The sequence below is a fragment of the Xiphophorus maculatus genome, chromosome 13 (assembly GCF_002775205.1).
Source record: "Xiphophorus maculatus strain JP 163 A chromosome 13, X_maculatus-5.0-male, whole genome shotgun sequence".
NCBI classification, from domain to species: Eukaryota; Metazoa; Chordata; class Actinopteri; order Cyprinodontiformes; family Poeciliidae; genus Xiphophorus; species Xiphophorus maculatus.
This window is the reverse complement of record NC_036455.1, coordinates 28,263,290-28,290,381: the sequence shown is the minus strand read 5'-3', so window position 1 is coordinate 28,290,381 and position 27,092 is coordinate 28,263,290. Positions and strand designations below refer to the sequence as shown.

General features: G+C 39.5%; 1 protein-coding gene across 1 annotated transcript in view; it reads right to left on the bottom strand.

Moving 5' to 3' along the window:
* Positions 1–27,092, bottom strand: part of fam135b (family with sequence similarity 135 member B) — a 63,204-nt gene that overhangs the window by 29,810 nt on the left and 6,302 nt on the right. Inside the window, exons 2-7 of the mRNA XM_023345152.1 lie at positions 21,428–21,524; positions 14,671–14,750; positions 5,118–5,257; positions 2,616–2,686; positions 2,325–2,498; positions 479–605 (exon numbers count right to left, since the gene is read on the bottom strand). Of these exons, the coding sequence (XP_023200920.1) occupies positions 479–605; positions 2,325–2,498; positions 2,616–2,686; positions 5,118–5,257; positions 14,671–14,750; positions 21,428–21,504 (669 nt within the window). The 5' untranslated portion in view covers positions 21,505–21,524. The remainder of the gene's footprint in view (positions 1–478; positions 606–2,324; positions 2,499–2,615; positions 2,687–5,117; positions 5,258–14,670; positions 14,751–21,427; positions 21,525–27,092) is intronic.

The window sequence follows — 27,092 nt, the reverse complement described above, 5'->3', positions numbered from 1 at the left end:
GTTACCAACCAGGAAGTAGGCATCTAGACTGCATAATTGCTATAGATACAGCAAGTGTATAAAAATTTTAAATATTCACAGCAGACGTGCCACAGAAGCCTGTCACACTACTGCATGTTCCCCGTTGATGGCTACCATCAGTTTCAGATGGCCATGCATGCATGCTGAGACATGTGGGTTACTCTAACATTATGCTCAGACACATTGCTGCACAGTGGTAATCACTCAGTCGAACTTCAGAGCCCAAGCAATAGCAGATTCAGAGGAGGAAACCGGAGCAGAATATGTAATCTAAATCAGGATGATGCACTCAAGTCAGAAACCAAGTTCCAAAACTGTCACGTTTATGTCATTGTTAGGCATTTTGTTAAATGCCTTTAAAAGAGACAGGCAGTGGAATACCTAGCAGACTGGGGACGACATGTTGTGTTGAGTGAGACAAAATTAGCTTTGACTTTTCTGTGAAAGGTAAACATACCTCAGAGATGACAGGCTTGCAGTAGCCAGCTCCGAACACCAGGTTCTCCACAGACACAGCAGACGGGTCGCTCACGCTCTCAGGCGAGCCTTTCCCCAGCCAGGTGCCCTTCCCCGTGCGCGCAAAGCTGGGGAGGGAAGGGAGCGGACACATGAATGGACCGGTAGAATGTGTACGTGTGTGTGTGTTTGTTTGTAATACATTGTGGGGACCATTTTCCTGACACATACTACATTGAGGGGACCCACTGCTCCTTGTAGGGACAGAAGCCTGGTCCCCACAAGGAGAAACACTGTTTTTTCAGGGGTTAGATTTAGGACTAAGGTGTGAATTGAGTTTTGATTAGAGTTAGGTATGTAATGGTTAGGGTTAGGTTAAGGGTAAAGTTTAGACTGTAGAAATGAATGGAAGTCAATGGAAAGTCCCCACAAAGATAGCCACGTAAACATGTAAGTGTTTGTGTGTGCGTGTGCGTGTGTGTGTGTTTTGGAAGAAGCAAACATAATGATATTGTTTCTGATTAGATAATCTTCAAATTCAGTACCCTGCCATCTGCATTTTAAGCATTTCACTTCTAAAATCATCTTGTGCCACCATGTCTGCTTACATTATCAATTCCTCTATTGGTTGGCACAAGAAATCTGAATTTTAACTCCTTTAAACCCCCGAATGTCATTTCTGTTAAGAACTTATTAGTTTTTTATAGCCGTCATACAGGAATCCTGTTTGGGTTCTCAAACCCAATTTCTTTGTGTCTCTAACAGAAAATACAAAGAAACATAGCATAATTCTACAATTTACAAGGTCGGCTGCCCATTACTAACTCACTGTTTACATCCAAAAGGAGACAGATATTGTGACCACTTGACATCACACTGCTGAATGGTACTTATCTCACTGCTCATGTGTAGCTTTCTGTCTAGCAGCTGTACCTTCAAAAACAGATACAGTAGGTGACAGGAGACTTCATCACATTAAAACATACGCAGTGACCAAAATGACTGAAGCACTCGACCAAATGTGATCTGAATGTATTTGAGTGATGAGGAGTAAACAAGCAATGGAGCTGGCAGTACGGATGAACTGGTGTTCTCTTGTCGGTGGCGTGTGACGATCCTTTGAGAAAGGTGTGAGCAGTAATTTGGTGAGGAACGGACTGAGACAGTGGTTGCTGGTTGGTCCACACTTGGTTAGAACTAGGCTGAAATGAGGTCACTGAAATATTAAACTTGTGAAAGATGGGGGTGGCTGGCCAAGCAACACCTTAAAACCCATCAGAACTCCTAAAATCACTACAAGAGGTGACCTCCAGGTTTGCTAATGATGCTCTTTTGTATTAATTTAGAACTATGATTTGTGGTTGAACCTGGAACACCTGCTTCCTGTGCGGTGGATCGTTCCAAAAGCAGCCATCCCTTCCTTGGCGTTAATGACACTGTATGCTGTAGTCTGGCAAGAACCAAACACTAAGACTAAGACTGACAATACTATTGGTGTGGTCTCTCCTGTCTTCCTGGTTTCCAGACATTCCAACTTGTTCCAATGTTAAACCAACCCACATGCTGGGCAATTGTCCAAACCCAAAATGCTGCTCGCTTCAGACTCCATCAGGCAATGCAGGCTGACGCCTTTTTATGAGGGAACCCCAACGTCCAGTCACCTTCACTTCCTGCTTAGACTAACTGTTGGATGCTTGGTCACGACCTCTGGTGATGGCTCCATTGAAATAACATCTCTGTGCTTATGAATTCATTTACATACCCACCGTCGGCTCAAATCGTGAGAGTCTGTTTTTGCTTTTGTTGAACTTTTTGTAAAATGTTTGCAAACCGTAATTAAACTCTACCTGATTAGCGGTTGGTGTAAGGCAACCAGTGAGGCGTGCACGGAGACAGAAATGACAGACAAGTGGAAGTAGTCAAACATGACGGGGACGTGATGGTGAAGGCCTCGCCGCGGATGGAAGTGGAGCCTCAGAGTCCGACTGCTGATCAACGGGACTGTCACTATCTCTGCCAACCTGGAGAGATTATAGATGGAGTAGAAGGGAACAAAAAATATTTCAGTATTTAATACTTTTCTTAGCCCGCTATCACCAAAAACCACAAGTTTTAACCAAGTAAACAGAAAAACCTACTGCTGCTCATTGTCGGTGAAGTGAAGATCCAACTTCAACTGGAAGTCCACCTCACTCAAGGCTTCCTCCAACTGCAAAACCCACAAAATGATATTCATGCATGATGTCACTCAATCAATCATCAATCAATGATGAATAAATTATTTGTTATCAAGTTGAGCACCATGATTGCACCTTTTTTACTTAACACAAAGAAACGTGCTTTTCTGGTTGGCCAAACTTGCTTTGAAGGCATTTATTGTTTCATTTATCATTTATTGTGATGAATTTCATACAGAGGCTGATGTTTTCAGCTTTTTTTTCTAAAAAGTATGATTTTCCGCTAAATTATAAAAACACATTTAAGATTAGAATATTACATTAGACCAATAAAAAAATATATTTTTAATACAGAAATGTGGGTTTAATTAAATATAAGTTTAGTACGTGACTAAAGGTTAATATTTTCAAAACGCACCAATTTCAATTGGAACGCCTATTCTAATTCATTAAATATGACTGTATTTAGAGGTATCACAGTAAATACACTCCTTCACAATTACATTGTGTTGGCCTAATATATAAAATGTTAAATAAAAAGCTGTTTCTACAGTGAACAAACTATTATAGTATAGTATCAACTATGGAAGTAGCACTACTTTAAAGAAAAAAAAGGTTTTTCTTGTTTGTATCTCAGAACAGTAAAAGTACAAATGTTTTCCATTGTGCCTAACATCGAAGGTTAGATTGATCAAGCATACGTTCGTGTGTCCACAGGGGAAATGAAGGGCTATTTGTGTCTGTGCTCTCTGTGGCTGTGACAGCAGATGACCTCCGGAAGGTTAATGAGTGGGAAGCTCTTGGGAGGTCCCTTACACGTATCTGAACCTCCACTTAAACTTCCACATTTGATGAAATCTCCTAAAATTAGAAGTGTTTCAAGAGAACCAGGGAAGCTGTATCAATCATGGAAGGAAAGGGTTAATGCGTCAGCGTCTAACGGATCATTAGATCTAAGTAGCACCTAGCTGCCCTGGCTGTCACAGAAGATGGCTACCTTCTCTCAAACGCGGGCCGGGTTCGATCCTCCAGGATGAACCCCCGGTGAAAACGGAAAGGACAGCACATCGATAGCTGTCGGCCAGGTTTACACAGATGGTCATTTTAGCCGTATCGGCCATTCTGGGACACGGACAATTAACATGCATGTCAGTTGAAGGGTATCACTTCCAGGAGGCAGATCGCTGAACCCACTGATCCTCGAAGTGGGTGATGCGTCTCTTAGTAATAATAAAGGGCAGCGCTCATTTAGACAGCAGATTAGCTTTGATAGCCTGCAGCTTTGCTGCGCTTTTCCCCAGTATTGACTTCCTCCCTCTAATTTCATCATCATAACAATTAAAGTCAAAATATTTTGAAGGATTTTATGTTTGACAATTAATCACTATGCTAGTAGGTTCAGATCCAACCTTAAGTATATCATGATAATCACATTAATTATTACTGCACATCATTTTTTAAAAAGATAACCTACAAATAGTTTGCTGATCTTAATCCAGTACAAGGACCTTCATTTCTATTTACACAAAAAGCTATTTATCTTTAGTGATGCACATCAATAACTAATCACATTTTTTAACGGCATTCTCTTTTTTCAGTGTATCTCTTTAGTGCTGTGCTTTGTTGTTGTATTTTTCTGTTTGTTACATTTAGCACATTTTAATATTGGACAAATATACTTACAATACAGAAATCTGTTTTCAAAATAATATATTTTTTTCAATGGACATAAGCTATTCAGACCAATTAATTGTCCCCTTATTAAATAATGTAACTATCACTGGCCACACTCATTCCCGAATACTTGCTGCTACAAAAACTGACACAGGAGCTGATCTGACATCATGAAGCGAGTCATATGAGCTCAAGTATGAAAAAAATCACACAAATCTAAAGAAATCCAGAAACAGATACAAAACGAAGTCACTGGCAAAGTGTTTAAATGCAGTTCTGAGAAATACACTAATATAAAAAATAAACCTTTCCATTGAAAAATGTGAGTTTTTACGAAATTGCTGAGTTTCTATTAAAATAATTTATTTTCGTAAAGCCGATTTGAACAATTTTAAGGTGAATGGAAACGCAGATTGTGATGAAATCCTGTAATTAGTGTGTTCAGGCTGAAAGACATTTCTATTGTAACATTTACTGCTACACTCTAAGTGGAATGTAAATGGAAGAAAGCCTTTGTAGCTTAATGAGGACACAGTAGAAAGCACCGTTAGTGAATACTAACTGTATTTGTTCCTTCATCACAATGTCAAGCAGGAGTCCACTGAAAGCTGAAGAACATTTAATAATTACTTTTTAATGTTTCCTCAGGACCACAGGGTCCGACTGAGAAAGAAAACTACGATGTAATTGTTTTAACTGCTGTGCTGTATATATTCACCATTTAAAATTCTACTTTAACTGGAAAATTAAGTGGTTTTTGTACAGATAATATCACCCAGTGTGACTCACCCTTTCTCCATCCAGTAGTAGGTGGACTTTGAAGATCATGCAGTCGTTGACATCAATCTCCTCGTTTCTGTAGAGGATCTGAACTATCCGGCTGAAGACGCTGCCGTCGTACACCCCTGTGGAGCTGAAGCTGCACTCTCCTGGTGTAGGACACAACCAAACGGCACAATAATTAGCAGCTTACTGCTGCAGGATGATTGTTAGCTCGCTCAAGGGCAACTGTCAGTGTGCACAGTTCACATTTTACATATTAGAAATGTACCGATCAGGCCTGTTACAACTAACTAGTTGTAAAAAAGATGGCAGAATATTTCACTTATAATCTGCCAAAGTTTATTGAAAGGTCATTTTGTACAAAATACTGTCCAAATGGTGTCTCCTTTTGCTTTAAACTAGAAGTATTATGTGTTTTCCAGGCACATAGTGCCGTTTTATAGAACAATCATGTCACTATGGCAGGCATGTCCAAAGTCCGGCCCGAGGGCCAATCACGGCCCGCGGTCAGATTTCATACGGCCCGCAGCTTCGGTCTTATAATGTATTATTTATGGCCCGCCTGCACTGTCAAACAGAATAAATAAATCATAAAACTTGAAACTGTAATTCCTCCTTTCACCAAATGGTGGCAGCACCACTTTAATACTATCAGTCTCTGCCTCCGTGCAGCGAACCCCTCTCCACTCATTTCTGCCATGGCCACTGCAAAGAAAACAAGTTGACAGTGAGGGCCGCCGCTTTCAAGAGAGATGGGAATTATAATACTTCTTCACTGAAAATCAAGGCAATTGTGCTTGTCTAATTTGTGAGACGGTTGCCTTGTTTAAGGATTTGAACGTATAGAGACACTACCAGACTAAACATGCTAACACATACAACAAGCTAACAGGAAGTGACCGTGCTGAAAAACTAAAGCAGCTCCAAGCTGGACTGGCATCACAACAGCGATTCTTCACGCGGGCCTGTGAGTCAAAAGAAAATACCACCAAAGAAAGCTACGAAGTTAATGTTAATAGCTAAACATGGCAACCCTTTTACTGAAGATACATTTATCAAAGACTGTGTTATGAAAATGGTGGAGAACATTTTGCCCTGAGAAGAAGCAAGAATTTGAGAAAAATGTTTGCCTGGCACGTAACAGTGTGGCACTGAGAGTTGAGGACATAAAACTGAGTATTTTGAACGGTAACGTCTGTCACTATCAGCAGTGAAGAGCCAAAAGAACATTTATGGCACTTATTTTTATTAAACTCTTGAGTAAGATTTGGTTATGAACCTGTAGATGTGACAAACTATTACTTTCTGAAAGATATTGTAAATGACGAGCAAAATTCACTTGTTTTAAGATTTAATAATAATAGACAACTTTGCATTACTTATAACTCCTGTTTAAAATGTTCTTGAGGCAAAGATATTTTTAAACTCATGTAAATTTAAGGTATTTCATACAGTTTGTTCAATATTATCTGACTCTCCAGATATGAATGAAAGGCAGAATTTGGGTTTTTAGAGTTATTCTCATCTGCCTGAGTGGCTTATATTTGGTTATTTTGTCATTTGAAAAATAAAGATAATTGTGACAATGAAAATTGTTTTATAACAGTGTGTATTTGCATGAAACTTTTGTAGTTAAAAAATGTCCGAACAAACTATTGGCCCCCGGGCATCTTCACTTTATCAAATCTGGCCCTCTTTGCAAAAAGTTTGGACACCCCTGCACTATGGTATTATCAGTTGTTCTAAAAAATGCTCTATATATCAAATAAGTCTTAAAATAAATATGACTTTGCAATTTAACGCCTTGAAATTGGCAAACATTCTGGGAGTCAGAAATTTAACACGCATGTCAATTAAAGCACATCAATTCCAGGAGGCAGATCACTGAACCCGGTTGAAATTGGGCCTCAGTCTCTTTAAAATTCCTGCTCTTTCTGAATCTCCGCCTTCAGGAAGTCATCACAACCCTTTAACAACGTTTTTACCAGCATTGCACTGAGCAGTAGCTCCTATAATGAGCTCAGCAGATGCCCAGATTCACCAGGTGTTTGCTAATAGCTGCTGGCTAGTCTGAAGGAGCTGAAAGGGGGGAGTTGCGGGGGAGGGCTGCTCTGTGAGGCGGAAACTTGTAAACTGCAGCTATGAGGAGGAGCTTTGTCCTTGAAGGCGGAGCTAGGTCCACCAAGTTGTTTTGCCATGGAGATTAAAGGATATCTCAAACATGCATTAAAAAATCAAAGCAGCACTCCAGGTCTGTTTTTGATGAGGGGATATAATTATAACATACCGTCCCTTTAAACTGATCTTATATTTGACATTTCTGATAACACTGTTGCTGTTTACATCTTTTCCTTCTCAACTGCAGCTGAAGAAAGAAAAAAAAACCTTGCTTCCAGCTGTGAGTCTCAGTAATCCCCCCGCTGAGCTTTTGCCCTTTTCCGTCCCGTTCTCACTCTGCCCCTCTCCGCAGGCCTCCTCTCCACAAAGCCTGTTGCTTTACCTGCAGCATCAAGCAGCGCGAGTCAGGAGCATTGATGTGCAGCAGCGCCGCATGTCAAAGACTCTGTGGTCGTGTCAAAGCTGAGAATTCAGCTCTGTCACTGCAGTGGAGATTTTCTGAAATGTCTTCTTTTTTTAAGAATCTATGACTTTTTTTTGCTTCTTCTGTGCACTTGATGCAATTCTTTTCATTAATGCACTAAATGCTAATCTCACACATTCCATTCGCTGAGGGTTGAGTGAGTCTTGATCTACATTATCTGCTGAGGAAAAAAGCAGATTTTCTCTTGATACAAGAGAACATGGAGGACCTTAGCACAGAGACCAAGTGGAAAAATGACACTTTAATGTGGGAAAAAAATTTACAGCTTACAGCTGTAAGAAATAAAGGAGCCAGTGAGAAATAAAGCAACCTAAAGAGGTTAAATACTGCGAAAGAGGGACCAGAGGAGCTAATTACAGGTGAGTGGGCGCAGCTGAGGAAGGGAGCAGGTAGAGGCAACATACCTGCTCCCTTCTGATTGACAGAGGGAAAACGAGGAATGAGTCTGGAACTGAAATCTAAACAATAAAAACAGGAAGCAACAAAACTAAAACACAAATAATGAGACTGACGGAACTAACACGAGGAATAAGCTAAGTTTTAGAACCAGAAAATGCTGAAAAAACTAAACTAAACAAAAAAAACCCAAAAAAACAAATAAAGAAATTGATTTTATTTACAAAAGCCCATGAAGGTCAAGAAAAAAACATTTCTGATGGGAAAATACTGAGGAATTTTAATTCCACTTCAAAAAAAAGGGAAACAGTTTAAGATGCAAAATGTGATTAAGTGAGGGTGAGGATTATAAACAAAAAACAAATCTATTACACAAATCAAGCCCACCCACCTTCAGCTGGGTGGGCTTGATTTGGTTTTATCACGATATTTTGTGGTGTTATTGTGATAACAATAAAAATGTTCATAAGAACTATTTATTACCTCTTTTTTCCTGTAACTGTATGGATGTGACTGTATGAAACGGCAATCAAAGGCCCACAAGGACAAACACTGCTCTTGAAAAAACAACTTGAAATACGCTTCTTTAGGATGTCAGTCATATGAAGAAGTGTGATTTGTATCACCAAACTGCACAGTGTTTCTGTATTTAACCATATGTTTAACGTTTATTGATATTCTCACTGTGGAAATATAAGTAAAACAATCCCAACAGCAGAGCCAATTCTGATGGGTTTTAGACTTAGACTGACTTTATTGTCATTTTGCATGCACAGGGTGAATACAGAACGAAATTTCGTTGCATACGGCTCAGGACAATGTTTTGAGGTTCCAATGTTGTGCGGTTACTCCAGAATAAAATAAAATACAGTATAAAATATGAATATAAATATGAATATAAAATATAAAGTGCAGGACTGACAGTAAAATGGAAGTTATTTAGCTCTGTACATGTGCAAGGTATGAAGTGGAGACCAGATTTTGAGTGCAGTCCAGTTAAGAGTTCAGCAGTCTGATGGCAAGTGGGAAAAAGTTGTTTCAGAACCTGGTGGACCTGCACCGGATGCTGCAGAACCTCTTTCCAGAGGGCAGCAGGGAGAACAGTCCATGGTGGGGGTGTGAGGGGTCACTGACGATGTTTCGGCCTCGGGACACGCAGCGCTGGGATGAAATGTCCTGAATGGAGGGAAGGGGGGCCCCGATGATCCTCTCTGCTGTCTCCACCACTCTCCTCACGTTCTTCCAGTCGGAGGCGCTGCAGCCTCCACACCACACAGAGAGGCAGCTGGTCAGAATGCTCTCTATGGTGCTTCTGTAGAACGTCTTGAGGATGGGCGGGGGCAGGTGTGCTCTTCTCATCCTCCGCAGGAAGTACAAGCGTTTCTGTGCCCTCTTGACCAGAGACGTGGTGTTCACAGTCCAGGTGAGGTCGTTTGTGATGTGCACCCCCAGGAATTTGGTGCTGCTGACCACCTCCACAGCCGAGCTGTTGATGAGCAGTGGAGCGTGGCTGGGCCGGTTCTTCCTGAAGTCGACGATCATCTCCGTCTTGTCAACGTTCAGGATCAGGCTGTTGTCTCTGCACTAGTCCACCAGCTGCTCCACCTCCTCTCTGTAGTCCAGGTCGTTGTCGTCTCTGATGAGGCCCACCACCGTTGTGTCGTCCGCGAACTTCACCATGTGGTTGGTGGCGAACCTGGGGACGCAGTCGTGTGTCATCAGAGTGAACAGCAGAGGGCTCAGGACGCAGCCCTGAGGGGAGCCTGTGCTGAGGGTGATGACATCGGAGGTGTGTTGTCCGATCCGGACAAACATATTTGGAATTTATCATGACAACGACAAATCAGAAATTCTTGTCATGGTAAGAAATTTATCTTGATAAATGATAAATGATAAATGATAAACAATAAACGATGCAATAAATAATCAGGCCTTGACCAAAATAAACATCGTCATGGCAATTTCCACCTTCAATGTGATCCATTACCTGTTCAGCTTAATTGTAAAACCAAAAAAGTAAAGAAAAACTTTCTCTTTTTGAAAGACTAAGGGAGAGTTATACCTTAAGGCGGCGTTTCCCAATGCCGGTCCTCAGGCCTCCCTGCCCTGCATGTTTTAGGTGTTTCCCTTCTGCTACACACCTGGATTGAATATATGGGTGATCAACAGGTTTCTGCAGCACTTGATGGTCATGCAATCATTTGAATCAGCTGCTCTGGAATAGAGGCTCATCTAAAACATGCAGAGCAGGGAGGCCTGAGGACCGGAATTGGGAAACGCTGCCTTAAGGTATATGTAAGGTATTTTTTCATTGATCTGATGTAATATTCCAATCTTACATGTTGTGTTTTCAAGTGAAAAAGCCTCATAATTAAGAGAAATGAAGACTTGAAAACATTGATTTGTGTGCAATTCATTTATATGATATGTTAGTGAGTTACTGAAATAAAAGGATTTAAAGTTTAAGAGTGTAAACAACTTTCCAAACACATGGGTTCAGGTTATTATTTTTTATTTATCTTAATTTGTCTCACATTTGTGTTTGAAAAATAACTTAAATTTTAACAGGGATGAGTGAAGATTTTATATCCACTCTACCTTCCCTTCAATGCTCTGCAAATCCTGATCCAATCAAACCATGATTCTGGTTCTGAGTACTGCGTTGTTGTGATCTATTTTCACAGCAGTTGGAAATGTTGGCACGTTTGTTTCCGCGCTACCATCAAACCCGGCCAGGTTCTGACGGTTCGGCTTCCATCCATCCATCCATCCATCCATCTTCTTCCGCTTATCCGAGGTCGGGTCGCGGGGGTAGCAGCTTCAGAAGGGAGGCCCAGACTTCCCTCTCCCCAGCCACTTCTTCTAGCTCCTCCGGGGGAATCCCGAGGCGTTCCCAGGCCAGCCGAGAGACATAGTCCCTCCAGCGTGTCCTGGGTCTTCCCCGGGGCCTCCTCCCGGTGGGACGTGCCCGGAACACCTCACCAGGGAGGCGTCCAGGAGGCATCCTGACCAGATGCCCGAGCCACCTCAACTGGCTCCTCTCGATGTGAAGGAGCAGCGGCTCTACTCTGAGTCCCTCCTGGATGACTGAGCTTCTCACCCTATCTCTAAGGGAGAGCCCAGCCACCCTACGGAGAAAACCCATTTCGGCCGCTTGTATCCGCGATCTCGTTCTTTCGGTCATGACCCAAAGCTCATGACCATAGATGAGGGTGGGAACGTAGATCGACCGGTAAATCGAGAGCTTCGCTTTTTGGCTCAGCTCTCTCTTCACCACGACGGACCGGTACAGCGCCCGCTTGACGGCAGACGCTGCGCCAATCCGCCTGTCGATCTCCCGCTCCCTTCTTCCCCCATTCGTGAACAAGATCCCGAGATACTTAAACTCCTCCACTTGGGGCAGGACACCCCCCCTGACCCGGAGAAGGCACTCTACGCTTTTCCGGCTCAAGACCATGGCCTCGGATTTGGAGGCACTGATCCCCATCCCGGCCGCTTCACACTCGGCTGCGAACCGCTCCAGCGAGAGCTGCAGATCACGATCTGATGAAGCCAAAAGGACCACATCGTCTGCGAAAAGCAGAGATGAGATCCTAAGGCCACCAAATTGGATCCCCTCAACACCTTGGCTGGTCTAGAAATTCTGTCCATGAAAGTGATGAACAGAATCGGCTTCCCACTGCTCTAAAAAGCGCCGAGGCCGCGGCGCACGACCTTAAAAACCAGTCAGCGATTCTCCACTGGAAATAATCTCCTTACAGCCGCCGGCAGACTCTTCACCTACAGCCGCTCTTTATTACGCCAATGCAAGGAAAACACCCAGTCCGTCCTAGGAGAGGTAGCGCATCACTTACTATTTAAACACTTGATACCCCAGTGAACACAAATCAAATGACTCAGTAGTGGAAAAAAATAAATCCTTCACACAAAATCCCTGTTTTTTCTCCCCCCCCCCCAGAAACATCACGCTGGATTATTTCCGGTGTGAGTGTGGATGCTTAATCCATTTCCGTGGCTGGAGAGCCGATTGGTGCATTTAAGTTCAGAATCCAGCATGAGAGGCGTGCGCTGCCTAATGCGTGACCTTGTGTGGGGATCTGTGGAGGAGAGGACGGCTGCAGCCTTCCCTCTGATCCTTACTGGAACACAAGCTGCTGTAGTGGATGTGAAAAACATGCTGATTTAAGAAAAATAAAAAAAACCTTAGTCCATTACTCAGACCTACTTGATTTTGCGACCAGATGACGATCGATTTTTTTTTTTTTACACCAACAATATGTCAGGATGACTTATTACCTGAATGTGCAGCTCATTCTGTAGCTGTCCTTTCTGCTACTACTGCCACGTTTCGGCAGAAGGAAATGCAGCTTTCAGATAAACATAAACAGGATTTCAGGTTTATTAAAATAGATTTATTGCTATAATGATTTTTGTCGAAATGAGGGTAGGTGGAATTTTTCAAATTTACAATCATCAGTTTTGATGTAATTAGTAGTTTTAAGATCTTATTTATTGTGTCGGATTTCAGAAAGGAGAAATCAATTACATATTACATATTGATACTTGTAAGAAAATCTTCTGCCTGCGTTGTAAATTGTAACATTGTATTTAGTTGAAAAAGATGAGCAAATATACCTTGACTTTGATCAAGGTTTTGCTAGCATTCTATGAAATGATTCTATGAGATTCATAGAAATGAAACAGTGATTGGTGAACTACAGCAGGCGACTGAAGATGAAATGGTCCCTGAAATCCAACAGAATGGGGATCAGCCAGATGAGAAAAGGCCATTGACTAAATGAAAATGTATGAAAAAGAGAAAGACGGCAATGAAAGCTGAACTAGAAACCGTTGTAAACCCAATAGAGACAAATCAAAACTTGATCCACAACACTAAGACACCAAAAACAGATTTAGAAATACTAGAGATCCCACAGACAGCTTCTGAGCAAATAGAGACAAAACCTTGCAAAGTCTCAGAAGACGTAACAGGTAGGGCTCCTGTAGTTTGCACAGAAGGGGAGAGTGGTCTCATAGAAAAACAGAGAACATCGCCTCCACAGATAAAGGTTGCATTAAATGAAGATGGAATCCAAACAACACCTCAGGAATCAGAGACTCCAGCAGCTGGAGAATCAGCTGAGCAGAACAACGTCTCTGAACAGGAAGAGAGCCCCATGAAAAAGATTTCTCTGTGGAGGCGAATCAAAAAGGCTGTAACTCCATCATGTCTGCGCCAGTTCAAAGACAGAAGTAACGTCCATCCAGCATAGATATCAATTTATGTCTCCAGTATATTAGATTTAAAAGGGGGGTGGCGCCATGTGTGGGTTGGGTGATTGACGGTAATTGGAAAAAGAGCCACTGTTGTTGTTAATTGGACATTTTAATATTAAAAAGCCAGGACTGCACGGTGGGAAAAGTCTCCCCGTGTAGCTGTGGGTTCACTCCGGGTGCTCCAGCTTCCCCCGCGTTCAACATCAGTACTCATGTTCATTCATTGTAAGATTTTTATTTCTAATTCTAAACAGAAAATAAGACAACCACATTTATGAATTAAAGGGAGATTTGGAAAAAGAAAATGTAAACAATGTGGAACAAGGTTTAGAAGTCTAAACCTATACAAATTGGAAAAAAATTTAGGAAATTATTTATCTTTTTGGGCAAGATATATACATCTATTTCTAAATTTAATTATATATATAGACATAGATATCTATCTAACTATATCTATATGTAAATCTGTCTGTCTCTCTATAAATGTATATAAATCTATATGTAGATATCTATATGTATATAGATATCTACATATGGATATCAATCAATCTATCTCTATTAATCTACCTCTTCCTCTCTCTGCACATGTACAGAGAGAGGAATATATATATATATATATATGTGTGTGTGTGTGTGTATATATGTATATATATATATATACATATATATGCACACACACATACATATGTGTGTGTTAATCTATCTATCTATCTATCTATCTATCTATCTATCTATCTATCTATCTATCTATCTATCTATCTATCTATCTATCTATCTATCTATCTATCTATCTATCTATCTATCTATCTATCTATCTATCTATCTATCTATGTAGTCAGTTCAACAAAAATGAGCCTATATTTCAAAGCTGACAGCTTGTCAGCTTTTTTTCCACACAAATCTGTACCATAAGTAAGTTGTATGTTCATTTCCATAACAACCCCACTTTAGAAAATGCCAACCAAACACAAAATTAAACCAGGAAGAGAGAATGTCAACTCAAAGGCAGCTAGCATTACAAAGCTATGTTAGTTAGCTAAATACCCAAAATGAGACACAGAACACTAAAGAACCTTAAAAAGGTTCAAAACAACTAACAAGTAATATACAATTATCAGCACCAACAGGGTACAAACCAGCTTAATCCTTTTTGTTGTCTCTATAAAGCAAAACTATTACAAATATCAAACTGGGAGCTAACTCAGAGAGCATCCCTCATGTGTGTGAGGGATGGTGCGCACGCCTGTGTGCATGTGAAGAGAAAAGTACAAAATGTCGGCTCACCTGCATTGTCAGTTGTTGTCACGGTCAACCTGTGGGGCACTCGAGGTGAGACTTTCAGTGCTGCTCGTATCTGGTAGAAGCTGAGAAGACACAAAAACCCGACACTTAAAAATACATTAAAAACAGACCTAGACGCTTCCTTTTGATAAGGAACACCAAGAATTGTTCCAGTTTTCAACTAACATTTTACATACAAATTTATGTAGATTTTGGTAGTTAAAAAAAAGCTGAAAACTACCTTTATTTTTTGTTGGGTTTTTTTGGCTAGCGTGGCATTTAGCTGTATGCTAACCTCTGGCCCTCTGAAATGCTGGATTCAGCCATATTCCAGCTTGAAAATGTGAAGTAGTACCAATAATGTGGAGTGTGATATACTTCTCCATTTTTGATACTGGATTTAGAATATTTCAGTATCAAAAATGTGAAATTTGGTGAGAATGTGGGTTACTGAAGTGGGACATTGTAGCATCTAAGACACAATCAAGCTAAGACATGGATTGGAGAAATAGACTAATCCATTAGCTTACTTTACTTTTTTTTCTTTTCTACAGAGAGCTTAAATTCAACTTAAAAATTAAATTATATCATTATATTATATTATTATTATATTAGACATGTCATTATGTACCATTTCTCTTACATCCAGAAATCTGAATTTAAGAGAAAGCCTGTTATTTCATTTAATATTTCATTTGTGTGCTAACTGCTAAAAAAAATAAATAAAAGTTAATGCTTTTAATTATAGACACCCTGATAAGTGTTTAAATGGCTAAATGTAACATTTAGATTTTGTTTACATGATATTATGAAAATATAAAAAATTAAACTGCAGTCAACCTAATTGAAACTCCTTAAACACTTCCACGGTTTGATAGATTACAACTCCAAAGTTTTATATATTTCATTTGATTTTATGAGACATATCAGTAGGAAGTAATAGAATAATTCTGAAGAGGAAGAATGAAGACACTTTTTGGTTTTACAAATGGAAATCTTTTGAACATTTGTATCCAGCCCCATGAATCAACACTAACTGTACTGCAAGTACAGTCTTTTGAGTGCGTCTCTGCCAGCTCTGCACATGTACACTCTGTGCTCACTAAATAGGGAAGTAAATACCTGAACATTCTCTGTTAGATTGTAATTTGGGCCCCGTCCACAAAGCGTTAATTATTTCCAGGCTAAATACAAACATTTACAGATGACAGTGTAACAGGAATATGTACCAATGATTACTTATGAACCTTTAGTTCACCAGAAACACAGATGGAATACTATTGTTGCTGTTCCAGCAACAAAAGACAAACAAAAAATAAATCTGACGATGGTGGATGTTTTGCCAATTTTTAATTTAGTTGCATGGAAATGCAATTTGTAATTTACTTTTGAAAAAAAAAAGAAGAAAAAGAAAGTTAAAAATTAAAGCCCTTGTAAAACATTTTCTGTTTCTTAAACAAAGCCTTCACCAAACACAGATTATGACTCCTTGCCTTGCCTATAATTAACATATATTGATTGATTTCTTCACAGTTCTTTATGATATGGACACTGCACACACTAATCAAGTGATCTTGCAATGATGATAAACCTGCAACATGTTATGTTGGGATGATTGACATCAAGCTCATCTAAACCCTGTTTCAGTTGGATTTGCTCTTTGACCTGGTGCATGCTAATTACTGTTCCTAATAAAGGTTAATGACAATTTATGTTGGATTATGTATATTTCAGGACTACAACACCAGTGTAGTCCTGCAATGTGAAAGAATTAACAGGTGGCAATTTATCAGATGCATACTTTTTAAATTATTATTCTGCAGCCATAACAAAGTTTTATTTGCAAAGCAGCTGTACTAGATATTTAGGTCAATGTTTGGAAGAAACCTCTGAAACTCTGTCATAGTATTCAAACTTCTTAGAACCACGGTAGATTTTTTTTTTTCAACTTTAAGCCTGGAAATGTGAACTTAGCGCTTAATTACATAACCAATTCAACCAGTCTCCTGTGTTTATGACAAAATCTGTTCTTATGTTTACGTCAAAAAACAAGAAAGTGAAAAAAAAAATAATCCAAGCCCTGATATGGCACTAAAAAAATCATGGTAATACTTTGTATTTACTATTGTGGTGCTTGTTAGGCCAGTAACAGTAAGCAACAAATCAATTAATCGCATGATAAAATAAAGTGAACGCTAATTTCCAGGTGCACTCTGGTTTGATTTTGTCACGTCTCTCTGTTTCTATCAAAGAAACAGAGCAAATTTGTAAGTTTTGTATTGCTCACATCTACTAACATGCTATTTAAGTGGCCTGATTTTACGAGCCAGCTCAGTGAAAGATATTTCTCTGGTATTTTAAATTAATGTAGGTGTGGCAGTATGTATTTTCTTTACATAGTTAATATCTGCTTTAATTCAAACTCCAACAATCGATGCTGGGAACAAACTGAAATATGAAAAGAAGAAGAAGAAGAATTACTTTATTCATCCCAGCAGGGAAATTATTTCGCAGTTACAGCAAGAATTTTTTATACACAGATTAACACACACAAGACGGGAGCTGCGTCTGCAGGCAGCCAGTAGAGCCGGCGCCATTTTTGAAGGAGGACATGCAGCAGAGGTCGTCGGGACCGGGAGTCGAACCTGCGACGTCCGCGGGTCTAAGGCCTCCAAATGTGGGCGTGCTAACCCCCTGCGCCACCACAGCACGGGGCGTGCTGTGTACAAGTACAAATACAAGTACAAAACTTGTATTTGTCAGACAGGTCAGGTGAGGTCGGTCTGTCTCTGGACACAGACATGGCTTCACTGTTTGGTAGAGCAGTAGAGAATGTCAGTCTGGAATAAATTTGGACAGATTTTCATGGCCACGTCAATTCACTGTCTCCTGCACTAAATTTCATTGAATTCTATTATCATTCAGTCAACTCAATTATAATTTATAGGTGTCAGTTTCCCTTTTATCAGTGCAATTCTGAACTGTAAATTCTGAAAGATCTGCAATAATTTCTTCCTATCAGTTTTTACTAAGCAGGTAAAAGGCGGCGGGATTGCACTTTATGTGAGTGAGAGGTGGTGTAATCCCGGTCATGTTAACGTGAAGGAACAGATTTGTAGCCCGGACATTGAACTTCTGGCTGTGGGAATGCGGCCGTGTTATTTACCGAGGGAGTTTACGTCCGCCATTTTGATCGCTGTTTACATTCCCCCATCAGCTGATGCAGTGGTGGCCTGTGACGTCATCAGCTCTACCGCAGCCAAACTCCAGACTCAACACCCAGACATTGTTATTGTGTCTTGTCTCTTGTCTTGTCTCTATGCTGTAACTGTGAAGTAATTTCCCTGCTGGGATGAATAAAGTAATTCTATTCTATTCTAAATTTTGTTTTACCAGGATTTTAAAAACAACCAGCATAAAGACAGAACATTAACTGAACATCTTCAATGCCCTTCAGTCCTGAAGAGGGATTAGGATTAATGCTATAATTTCTGTTCCACAGTACAAAGACTCAAAACATCTGAGACTCAAACATTACTATTCTGCAACCCACCAGAGCTCAGCCTTGCTGACACTCTTCTCTGCTATCTGAGGGAAGGAGGGAGGCAGATTGTGGGAGCAGAAATATTAGTTCACTAAATCGTGATGAGCTTGAAGCTTGAGCATTTTTAATTTGGACTTGAAAAATCTACTTTGCTGAAGCCACAAGCCAGTGGAACTTTTTTTAATCTTCTTACAGATACGTTGTGCTGTGATTAACAATGCCTTTTTTTATCTAATAAAATACCAGAGAAAGAAAATGAAAACTTGCTCTGCTGTCATTTCGTTTGCTTTCATCTGAACCAGTTTGTATGTCATTTTTTTTGTTGGATGCGCTGTAAATTAAAGAGCTGCTCCGATTAACTGACTATAAGGAAGTTCAAGGATGCATTCATATGCACATTTAAAATACTTTCTCAATGCTTGATGTAAACGCAACATGCAGAAATTGACAAGCTTTAGATGTTTAGAAGGTCAAAGGTCAACCTAACATCCTGGTTGTCAACAGAAAACCGCTTATGCAGAGGATTTGTGCTCTGAGCGATGTCATGCATTATTTTTTTATTTTACATTATATTTGGAGTCCCTAGTTGCACTTTGTGAACCATTTGAAGGAGATTTTGTTGCAGTTTATGTTTACATGTTTAACCAAAGTAGTTAACCTATAGTTTGTCAGTTTCAGCTTTTTAACTATTTATTTTACATTGATTGTTTTACTCCTAACTGCACTGACTGAATAAATTAAAGCTGTGTTGTTTTTACATGTTTGACAAAGCATGTGAAGCTACTGGTGGATTTAAATGTACAAGTTCAGCATTATTAAATAAATGTATAATTTACTACATTTATGATCGTTTAAAAAAAAGAATCATTTTAAGTCTATTCAGCAGTTTTTCTGCAGCGTATCAGTATCAGCTGATACCAAACCTCAGCTGTCGGTATCAGAAGCGAGAGAAAGTGAATCGGTGCAGCCATAGTTTGAACAGAAGCCATTAAGTTTTCCATATTTAAAGAACAAGAATGTTAGTTGACAGATTTTCCTATATCAATAATGTTTCACCTGACATTCCTTTATTTTATTTGTATTCTCTTCATTAACAGATCCACAGAAAATTCTGTTGTTGACATGAGTTTGGCAGTTTACAGCCAAACCAGCCCGGATCAGCAACAATGTTTCAAACTGGAAAATCTTTTCTTTTTATGATGAATAAACACATCATACTAAGTATAGATACACATTTGCTTTAACATCTGTTATCAGACATTAATACTGTCATTTTCAACATATCATAATAATCAAACTTTTTGGTTCAAATTTTTACAATTGTCCCAGCAGCAACAAGCTGCCCTAAATGTTGCTGTCAGTATCTACTGCTATATGACTCACACAGGTACGCAGACATGGAGAAGGTGATCCATTCGTTTATATAAGCTAGAGCAGATGGTGGGCAGATGGTAGATGTTTAATGCATGAATACCTCAGTCATATCTGGAGCTGCTGCAAACCCATGTTTGATATCTTCCATACATAACTCAACACAATTCAGCTACATTTCATTAAGTCTGCAAATTCAGAAAGAGAGAATCTGCTTCCCCTGTGTGGAGGTTCCTCCATCTTTTCCCCAGTGTTAGTATTTACTTAAATGTTTTTACACAATACATTTATAATTTCACTCTTTTTGTGGTGGTTATGGCATTAGGTTGTTTACTATTATGGGTGCACACATTTAGTAAACTCCTTTTGTTTACTTGAATCATTAACTACTTTGTTTTGCTGAGTTTGAAGGACTGGCTGGGGGAGAGGACTGGTTGAAAGGCAAACCAGGAAGTGGAACAAAACCATCAGGCTGCTAGAAGCAGGACTTGATGTTGAATAATCTGCCTCTCTCTACTAATAGCATAACTAACTGTTAAAACATTTCTGGTGATAGGTTGTTTTGTTTTTTACAGTTGTGTTGTAGTCAGAATTAGTTGTTTATGTTTATGCATTGTTTGTGTTTGTTCTCTCCCACCCCTCCTGGTTTGTGTAGACCAGCCTTTGTGTATAAATTCCCCTGTGTGTTCATTGTGTGAGGTCAGTTTTGGTTCGTTATCCTGAGTGACGTATGCTTTAGTTGATTTCTTTTGGGCCCATTTTGCTATATTTTTTTAGATTTGGTGTTGGAAGTCTTTTGTGAAGAATTTTTGGAAAAATAAATAGAAAATATTTTTTTATATATGCCTTTGTCCTTGTGCCTTACTGGTCGGACCGTAACACCCTGGAATTCAACAAGTCTGCTTTTAGTTAGAAATTTTTCTCTTTCTTGGCACAAGCCATCTACCTTATTAGCGTGTTTCCCCTGCAGAGCAGCTCAGACATGGCCATGAAGTGCAGCACGTTTGTGACATCAGACACACAGTTCTACCTTGAAATGGTGGAATTTGATTCTAAGAAATCAGACCAGAAGAATCCCATTGTGACTCATACCCATTTAATAAATACAGACATGGAGCCACTAAGAATTACTCATCCAAATCTTTACATACAAATACAATTTATTTGTGTTTTCGTCATTAGCAGAGTTATAGACTAGTTATAGAAATAAAAGTAAACACTGCTTATAAATGACCAATGCATCCAAAAGGTTTTTAAGTTTTTATTCCTTTGGTTCCCATTAGACAGAAAACTGAAGCATTCTGTGTTGCTAAGCCGAGTAGCCACTAATAAATAACTATGTTTATTAGTGAGACATGCTGTTGGTGTTCTAATTAAATCCACACATTTTCACCTAAACATGCTGGCAGTCGAATGTTCAGAGATTCCCTTGAAGAAACATTATGTTGTGCCTATTTAAAGCAAAAAAGAAAATTGAAATACACAGAAAAAATGAGCAGGTTATCCATAATGTCCATGAAATCTTGTTTACATGTGGCCAAAGCCAGTTGCTATTAGGTTTGCAGTGGAACAAAGGAGTCTTTGCGAGGTCTTTGTAGGCAAGAACCTCTTGCAATGTTTGGTTTCTTCTTATTCGGCAGAACTAAAACCCTCAAACCTAATCTTAAACCGCAAGCCACGTTAATCACCTCCATTATGTGAGTTATAGCCATTTGACCAGCCAGTTGGTAACTTTTACTACTGTAGAAATGAAAATAAACTGTTAGCATTCTTGTAGCGTGTGTCGTTTCACAACTAGTTAGGTGTTCTGACACATTTAAAAGGCAACAGCCAGAATCCACTCACCCCCTCTGAAACAGATCCACATTGTGAAACTTGTGCAGTTCTACAGAAAACTCCAGCGTTCCCTGTACTTCAGACATGATACAGTCCCACTCATCACCTGAGAAGAGAAGAACAGGACACAGATCAGACAAACAGCAAAAGTAGAGAATGACTGACGGCACTTCTAAAATTAGTTTGCTTCATTACGTCTTCAGTCATCTGAGGTGGTGTGACTCAGACCATCCATCGAGGGGGAATGAGAAGAACTACGTGAGCCCAAGATAGACACCTTGCTCTTAATATAGCACTGATTATTACTTCTGGGATGAGATTTAATTATTTCTGTCAGGAAGAACGGATGTGTGTGCTTGGCAGCTTCTCTGTGTTGTGTTCATAATGGAAGATAGGCATCAAAGAACGTCAGCCGTTTGCAAATGTGGTAATGACATCGCTTTCTTTTCTAGATATGACTAAACAAATAAGTGACTGAAAGAAGGACTTATTCATAAAGCCTTATTCACAGACACAGAAAAGTGGAGGGATTTGTTGGTTCATTTCCATCTTGCTGAAATAATGCCTCATTTCTTTGGAAAAGTAATTCAGTTAAAAGCAGTTGTGTATCTGCATGCAGGTTGTATCTGATGCTTTTGACACAGAGCTGTAAAGCCTGAATGCAGCTGCTCAGAAAACGGAAACCCAAACCCTGGTGTTAAGGTAACGCCACTTCAAATTTGGAGACTCTGATCCCAATAACATCCACTTTATTATAAAACATGTTGATTGTTTAGTAACAAGAAAGTTTTACATCTGGACCAGTGGCATTGTGTCATGTTGCCATGCTGTGGATCCGGAGAGCGACCCATTTGTTTAAATTCCAGAGCATGGCATGGTTTCTGCGGAAAAAAATAAGACTATTGTGGCTACTTCCTTGTCGCTATCTCCATTCTGGAGCTAGCTCCTGATTGGACTAGACATCGGCCACTGAGCGGGCGGCGCTGGCAAATGAGAAGTAGGCTACTCAGTTGCGTTAGCTGTGGAGAGGCTGGTCCCCCACTGGATTGCCTTCGTCCTCTTCAGGTCATTAGAATGGCTAGCCTAGCATTAGCCTGCTGAATGGGAAGCTTCAATTGGAAGCCATATTTAGCTCTGTATAATACAGTATGTTTACACTTGGTGTCACCTTGGATTACAGTAAACTCGATCAAAAGAACACATGTCAATGGATCTAATATATGTAGCATATACATGTCATACGCAGTTGATATATGTAGCAGCTAGCCTATCCAACACTAAAGATAGCCTATCAAATGCTAAACCTAGCCTATGTGAAGCTAATGCCAGCCTATACAACTCTAATGGCCAGCAGAGGAAGAAGGCACTCCAGTGGATGAAGCCAGTTGCTTCACCTTAACAAAAATAGGTGAAGAAACCAATCAAATGCTAATGCTAGCCAACTTGTGCTAATGGCCAGCAGAGGAAGAAGGCAATTCAGTGGGTGACTAGTCAAGGAATCACAGACACTAGCCTCTCTAAAGCTAACACAAGAGGGAGTTTTTTCCATTTGCTATCATTAATCAAATCAGTAACTAACTTTGGAGTGGATATAGGAAGGGATTGGAGTAGCTGAATTCAATACATTTTAGAGGTAAGAACATACAGACATGTAGCACGTCACATTCTGAAGCTCAGCTGATTCATTTTAATCCCTTAATAGCCCTTGAATTTGTACATTTACATCATCTGACTGAGAGAAATAACGACAAACACTCAGTGTGCTTAACAGAATGACGCGACTGAGAAGTCAGTGTACTTGGGATCATTACTCCCTGTGGAAAACTAACCACAATTTTGTTTAGCAGTACACCTTGTCTTCAACTCTTATACCTCACACACAACAGCATCTAGAGAACGTACACACGGAAAGCTGAGCTCCAACCAGCCGACGCTGACAGTGTTTACAACAAAGACTATCAAATAACCTCTCATTGAACGCTGTGAAATGCAATCCACACAAATACGGTAGGATGGGGTTAGCGTTCCTGCATCAGGCTATGAAAACAGACAAGGAGAGTCATAAGTCGAAAGGAAGCAGCACATAATAACATGCCAATAAAGATAAATATAGTCCCGGCAGTGGAATACCTCACTAAAGTAGCTGTGCTCAGAGAGCTGATCTTCAGATGAGACGATTTGTTTTACTTCACCAGAGATTTGTCATAATGAAGGGGCTTTACTGTACAACAGCATCAACACCTGGCTTTTTCAGCATCAACGAGGTGCTTCACAAAACACTTTACACCAGCGCTAACAGCTAGTCAAAATATTAAAGCCTACATTAAGATCACTCAGTGATTTCATTCGCACAGCAAAAATCTTATGAGGTAAGTAACGGGAGAGACGACAGATCTATTGCCTTGAAGGTTTGGCGCAGGATGACAACGTCACTGTTTCACAAAATATGTACAAGAATGATGTTTTTGAACTTGTCTGCAGCTCTGTTCTTTAAAGAGTAAAAGAAGTTTAACAACAAGCATATCTGCCTAAAAGAGACACTTGTGCAGCAACAGATGTGGGAGGAGGCACACTGTATCGTTGTACAATTTACACAGCAGAAGCCAACTCCAATTTATGGTGGAAGATATTAACATGAAATTGCAGACAAAAGTCCTTCTGCAGCATTAATTCAAAGTTTTCTTAGATGATATTGACCCGTCTTGTTCTCAGTTTTGTGTATCATTAAACTCCTAGTCAGGGTCATCATTACGATTCACAGAGAATTATTTCTATTTTCGTTCTCAGATGTAAATTTAATTTTGTCCTACAAGATAACCTGACCTAACCTGGTTTTTATGTCTTTCTTGGTTAACCCAATACCAACTCAACCCAATGCCTCCTAATATTATATTGCTCAAACCACAGTGTGTAAGCTTTGATGTTTCTATTGCAAGTTAGGTGATTGTAAGCAAAATCTGAAAATGTGCCTATTGCACAGAGGCAGTTTTTGCACAACAAGCAGAACACAATATCTCTAAATGACCAATTTAATTAATCTGTGGTTGATACTAACGTCTGCTAGTTATTTTCAATTCTCACTTTAGAGTATGAACACACCTTAGGGTTTTACAGTGTTTAAAAATTAATTAAAGGACAAAAAACCTGTAGTCGGTCATTTGCAAGGAAACTGTATCACCTACATGTCAAGATATACTGTATGTGGTTCAATCAGGCTGCGAGAGAAAAAGAGAAATAAACTTTCAGTAGAAAACAAGGCTGAAAAGATTACAGTTGAATTGCTTTTGTTTACCATTTTGAAACTTCAACTTTGGTTAAGGAGTACGTTTGATTTGAAAAGGCATTTGGAAATCTCAGTCCATGTAAGAATCTATGTTCTCAATGAAATACACGTGCAGACTGTTGTTTTAGTAATGCTACCCATGCTAAGTATGCTGGAATTAAAAGATACTCTATCTTTTTTTCCTTGGTTTTGAAATGGTAAAAACAATTTTTACACTAATACCTACAACATAGAATGATGTAATGTCATCTATTCACCAAAAAACACTAGTTTACTGCTTTTAAATTTTCTCCTCACATAATTAATATATAGAAATTGACCATGACCAGTACAACTCTCTTGTCTTTCTTCTGTGTTGTTTAATTAGGTATTTAGACCTGACAATTAATATATAGAAATTGACCATGACCAGTACCAGTTAGGCAGATTTGGTGTTTAAACTATTGAAGTAGGTAGTTATAAGGCTTTTTATTGGGAGTTTCAAGTAATTATGTATTTTAGCTATTTGCAGATGGTTGTGGTCGATGACCGGTGTGAAACCTGGTGTTTTACCTATATTACCTATTTAATTTGGAGATGCAGAAATCAGTATTTTTTTTATCAATTTATAGTGTCTCTATTTTTTATAAAGCTTCATATACTGTATCTTATAATCCATCAACACACACAGTGAAAACCGCACAACCACAGAAGTTAATCTCTAAGGTCTTTCTTATTTCCTCTCTTGGAGTGTACATTCAATCTGTGCCAAGGAGAATATGGTGCTCAATGATTGGCTGATTTGTCAACACCAACCAATAGTATGTCAGGTAGCATTGTGGTGAGGTATTTCAGCTTCCCAACCTGTACTTCCTTTTAAAAGATATGCTCTATGAGCATGTCTTTGTGATTAGGCAATCGTTTGGAGTTACATAGACAAACACAGAATACCACAGAACAGAGGAATCCACGAACACTGAACTGCATAGGCCAGAGTCAACGGTAGACAACTAGAGGCACGAAGGGCAAACTGCAACCATTTCCCTTTCTCTAAAATATAGGATAGCTAAATCGCAAGAGGTGCATCCTACGACGTTGACTGTGGGTTTTTTATCTTCCTTTTGCCAAAAGATTACCATATGTATCATTGTGATGTCTTGACAAACAGGTTAAGAATCTTCATAAACACCACAAAGACATCTTGGAAATTACGTCTGAAAGTCAAACCTTCACCAAAGACCCAGAGTCGGCATCAGAGAGCACTGCATCATCGAAGTACAAACAGTCCCGTTCTCGCAAAACATAAAACAACATAAAACATTTTATGTTGAAGCCGGTCACTGCTAGGTTTGGCCAGAGGCCAGAGCTGTGCTCCCTGCTTCTGCTGAGTCAGCGGGCTGCTTGTGACAGCTGTAATGTCCCCAACCGTCACCAGATTGTTTAACGAGGGTATGTTTCCTCATTGTTGATTTGATGTAGGCCTCCCTAATTGCTTTCCCGATCCACTGAGCTACACTGTAAACTAGCAGCCGGGGTTATCAGCTAGCTGCAGACACCAATTCATTATAAGGAGGGCCTCACTTCTGTCGCAGTATGTTAGCTTGGCAGTAAAGAAGGAGAATGTACCCTGTGTACTTTGTTGAATATTGAGGCTTACAGCCCTGGGGACCAACGGCAAGAGAGTGTCGTCCCCCCAAACTGAAGAAAGGACAAGAGGACATAGGCGGATATAATAATTGAAGGGAGGAAATATGTTGGGAATATATCTATAAATTAATCAATTCAAATCATGCACAGCTCAAGCAGCCTCCAGAGAATATGTTTATCATTCCAGGAGGACATACTGTGCTTTCTTTCATGCTGGATGAAGATGGCAGCAGTAAAACTCATCAAACTGAACCGTGGCGCAAGACCTTTGTCTTTACATGTGTCATATTTGCGATACATTTAACAAGTCTATAGGTCTATAGAAATATAGAGAGAAAATGTATCAATACTGCAACAATGTGCTAGCAGCACCTTCTTTGTGAAACATGGTTGAACTTTTAAAGTTTGTTTTATTCAAAAGAAAATGCAGCATTTCATTTTTTTTCCTTTTTTGAATACTTAATTCATTTTTGATGTACTAAACAGAACATTCATAAAGGATAAACCGAACTTTTACACCTCTTTTGTAAGGCAGGTTGGGAAGAAAGCAAAAAACAAAAAAGGAAAAAACCCAACAACAATGATACTTTTTACAGTGTAGCTCAGTGGATCAACTTTAAACTGCATATAAAGTCCATCTGAATAGACAATCAAACATAAATAGGATGGTGAGGTGTCATGAGAGTCCTTTCTGCAGATTGATGTGATACAGAAATGGCTGCCAAATCTGATGGAATCTATTTAATGTCCCTGATATTGCTAAAG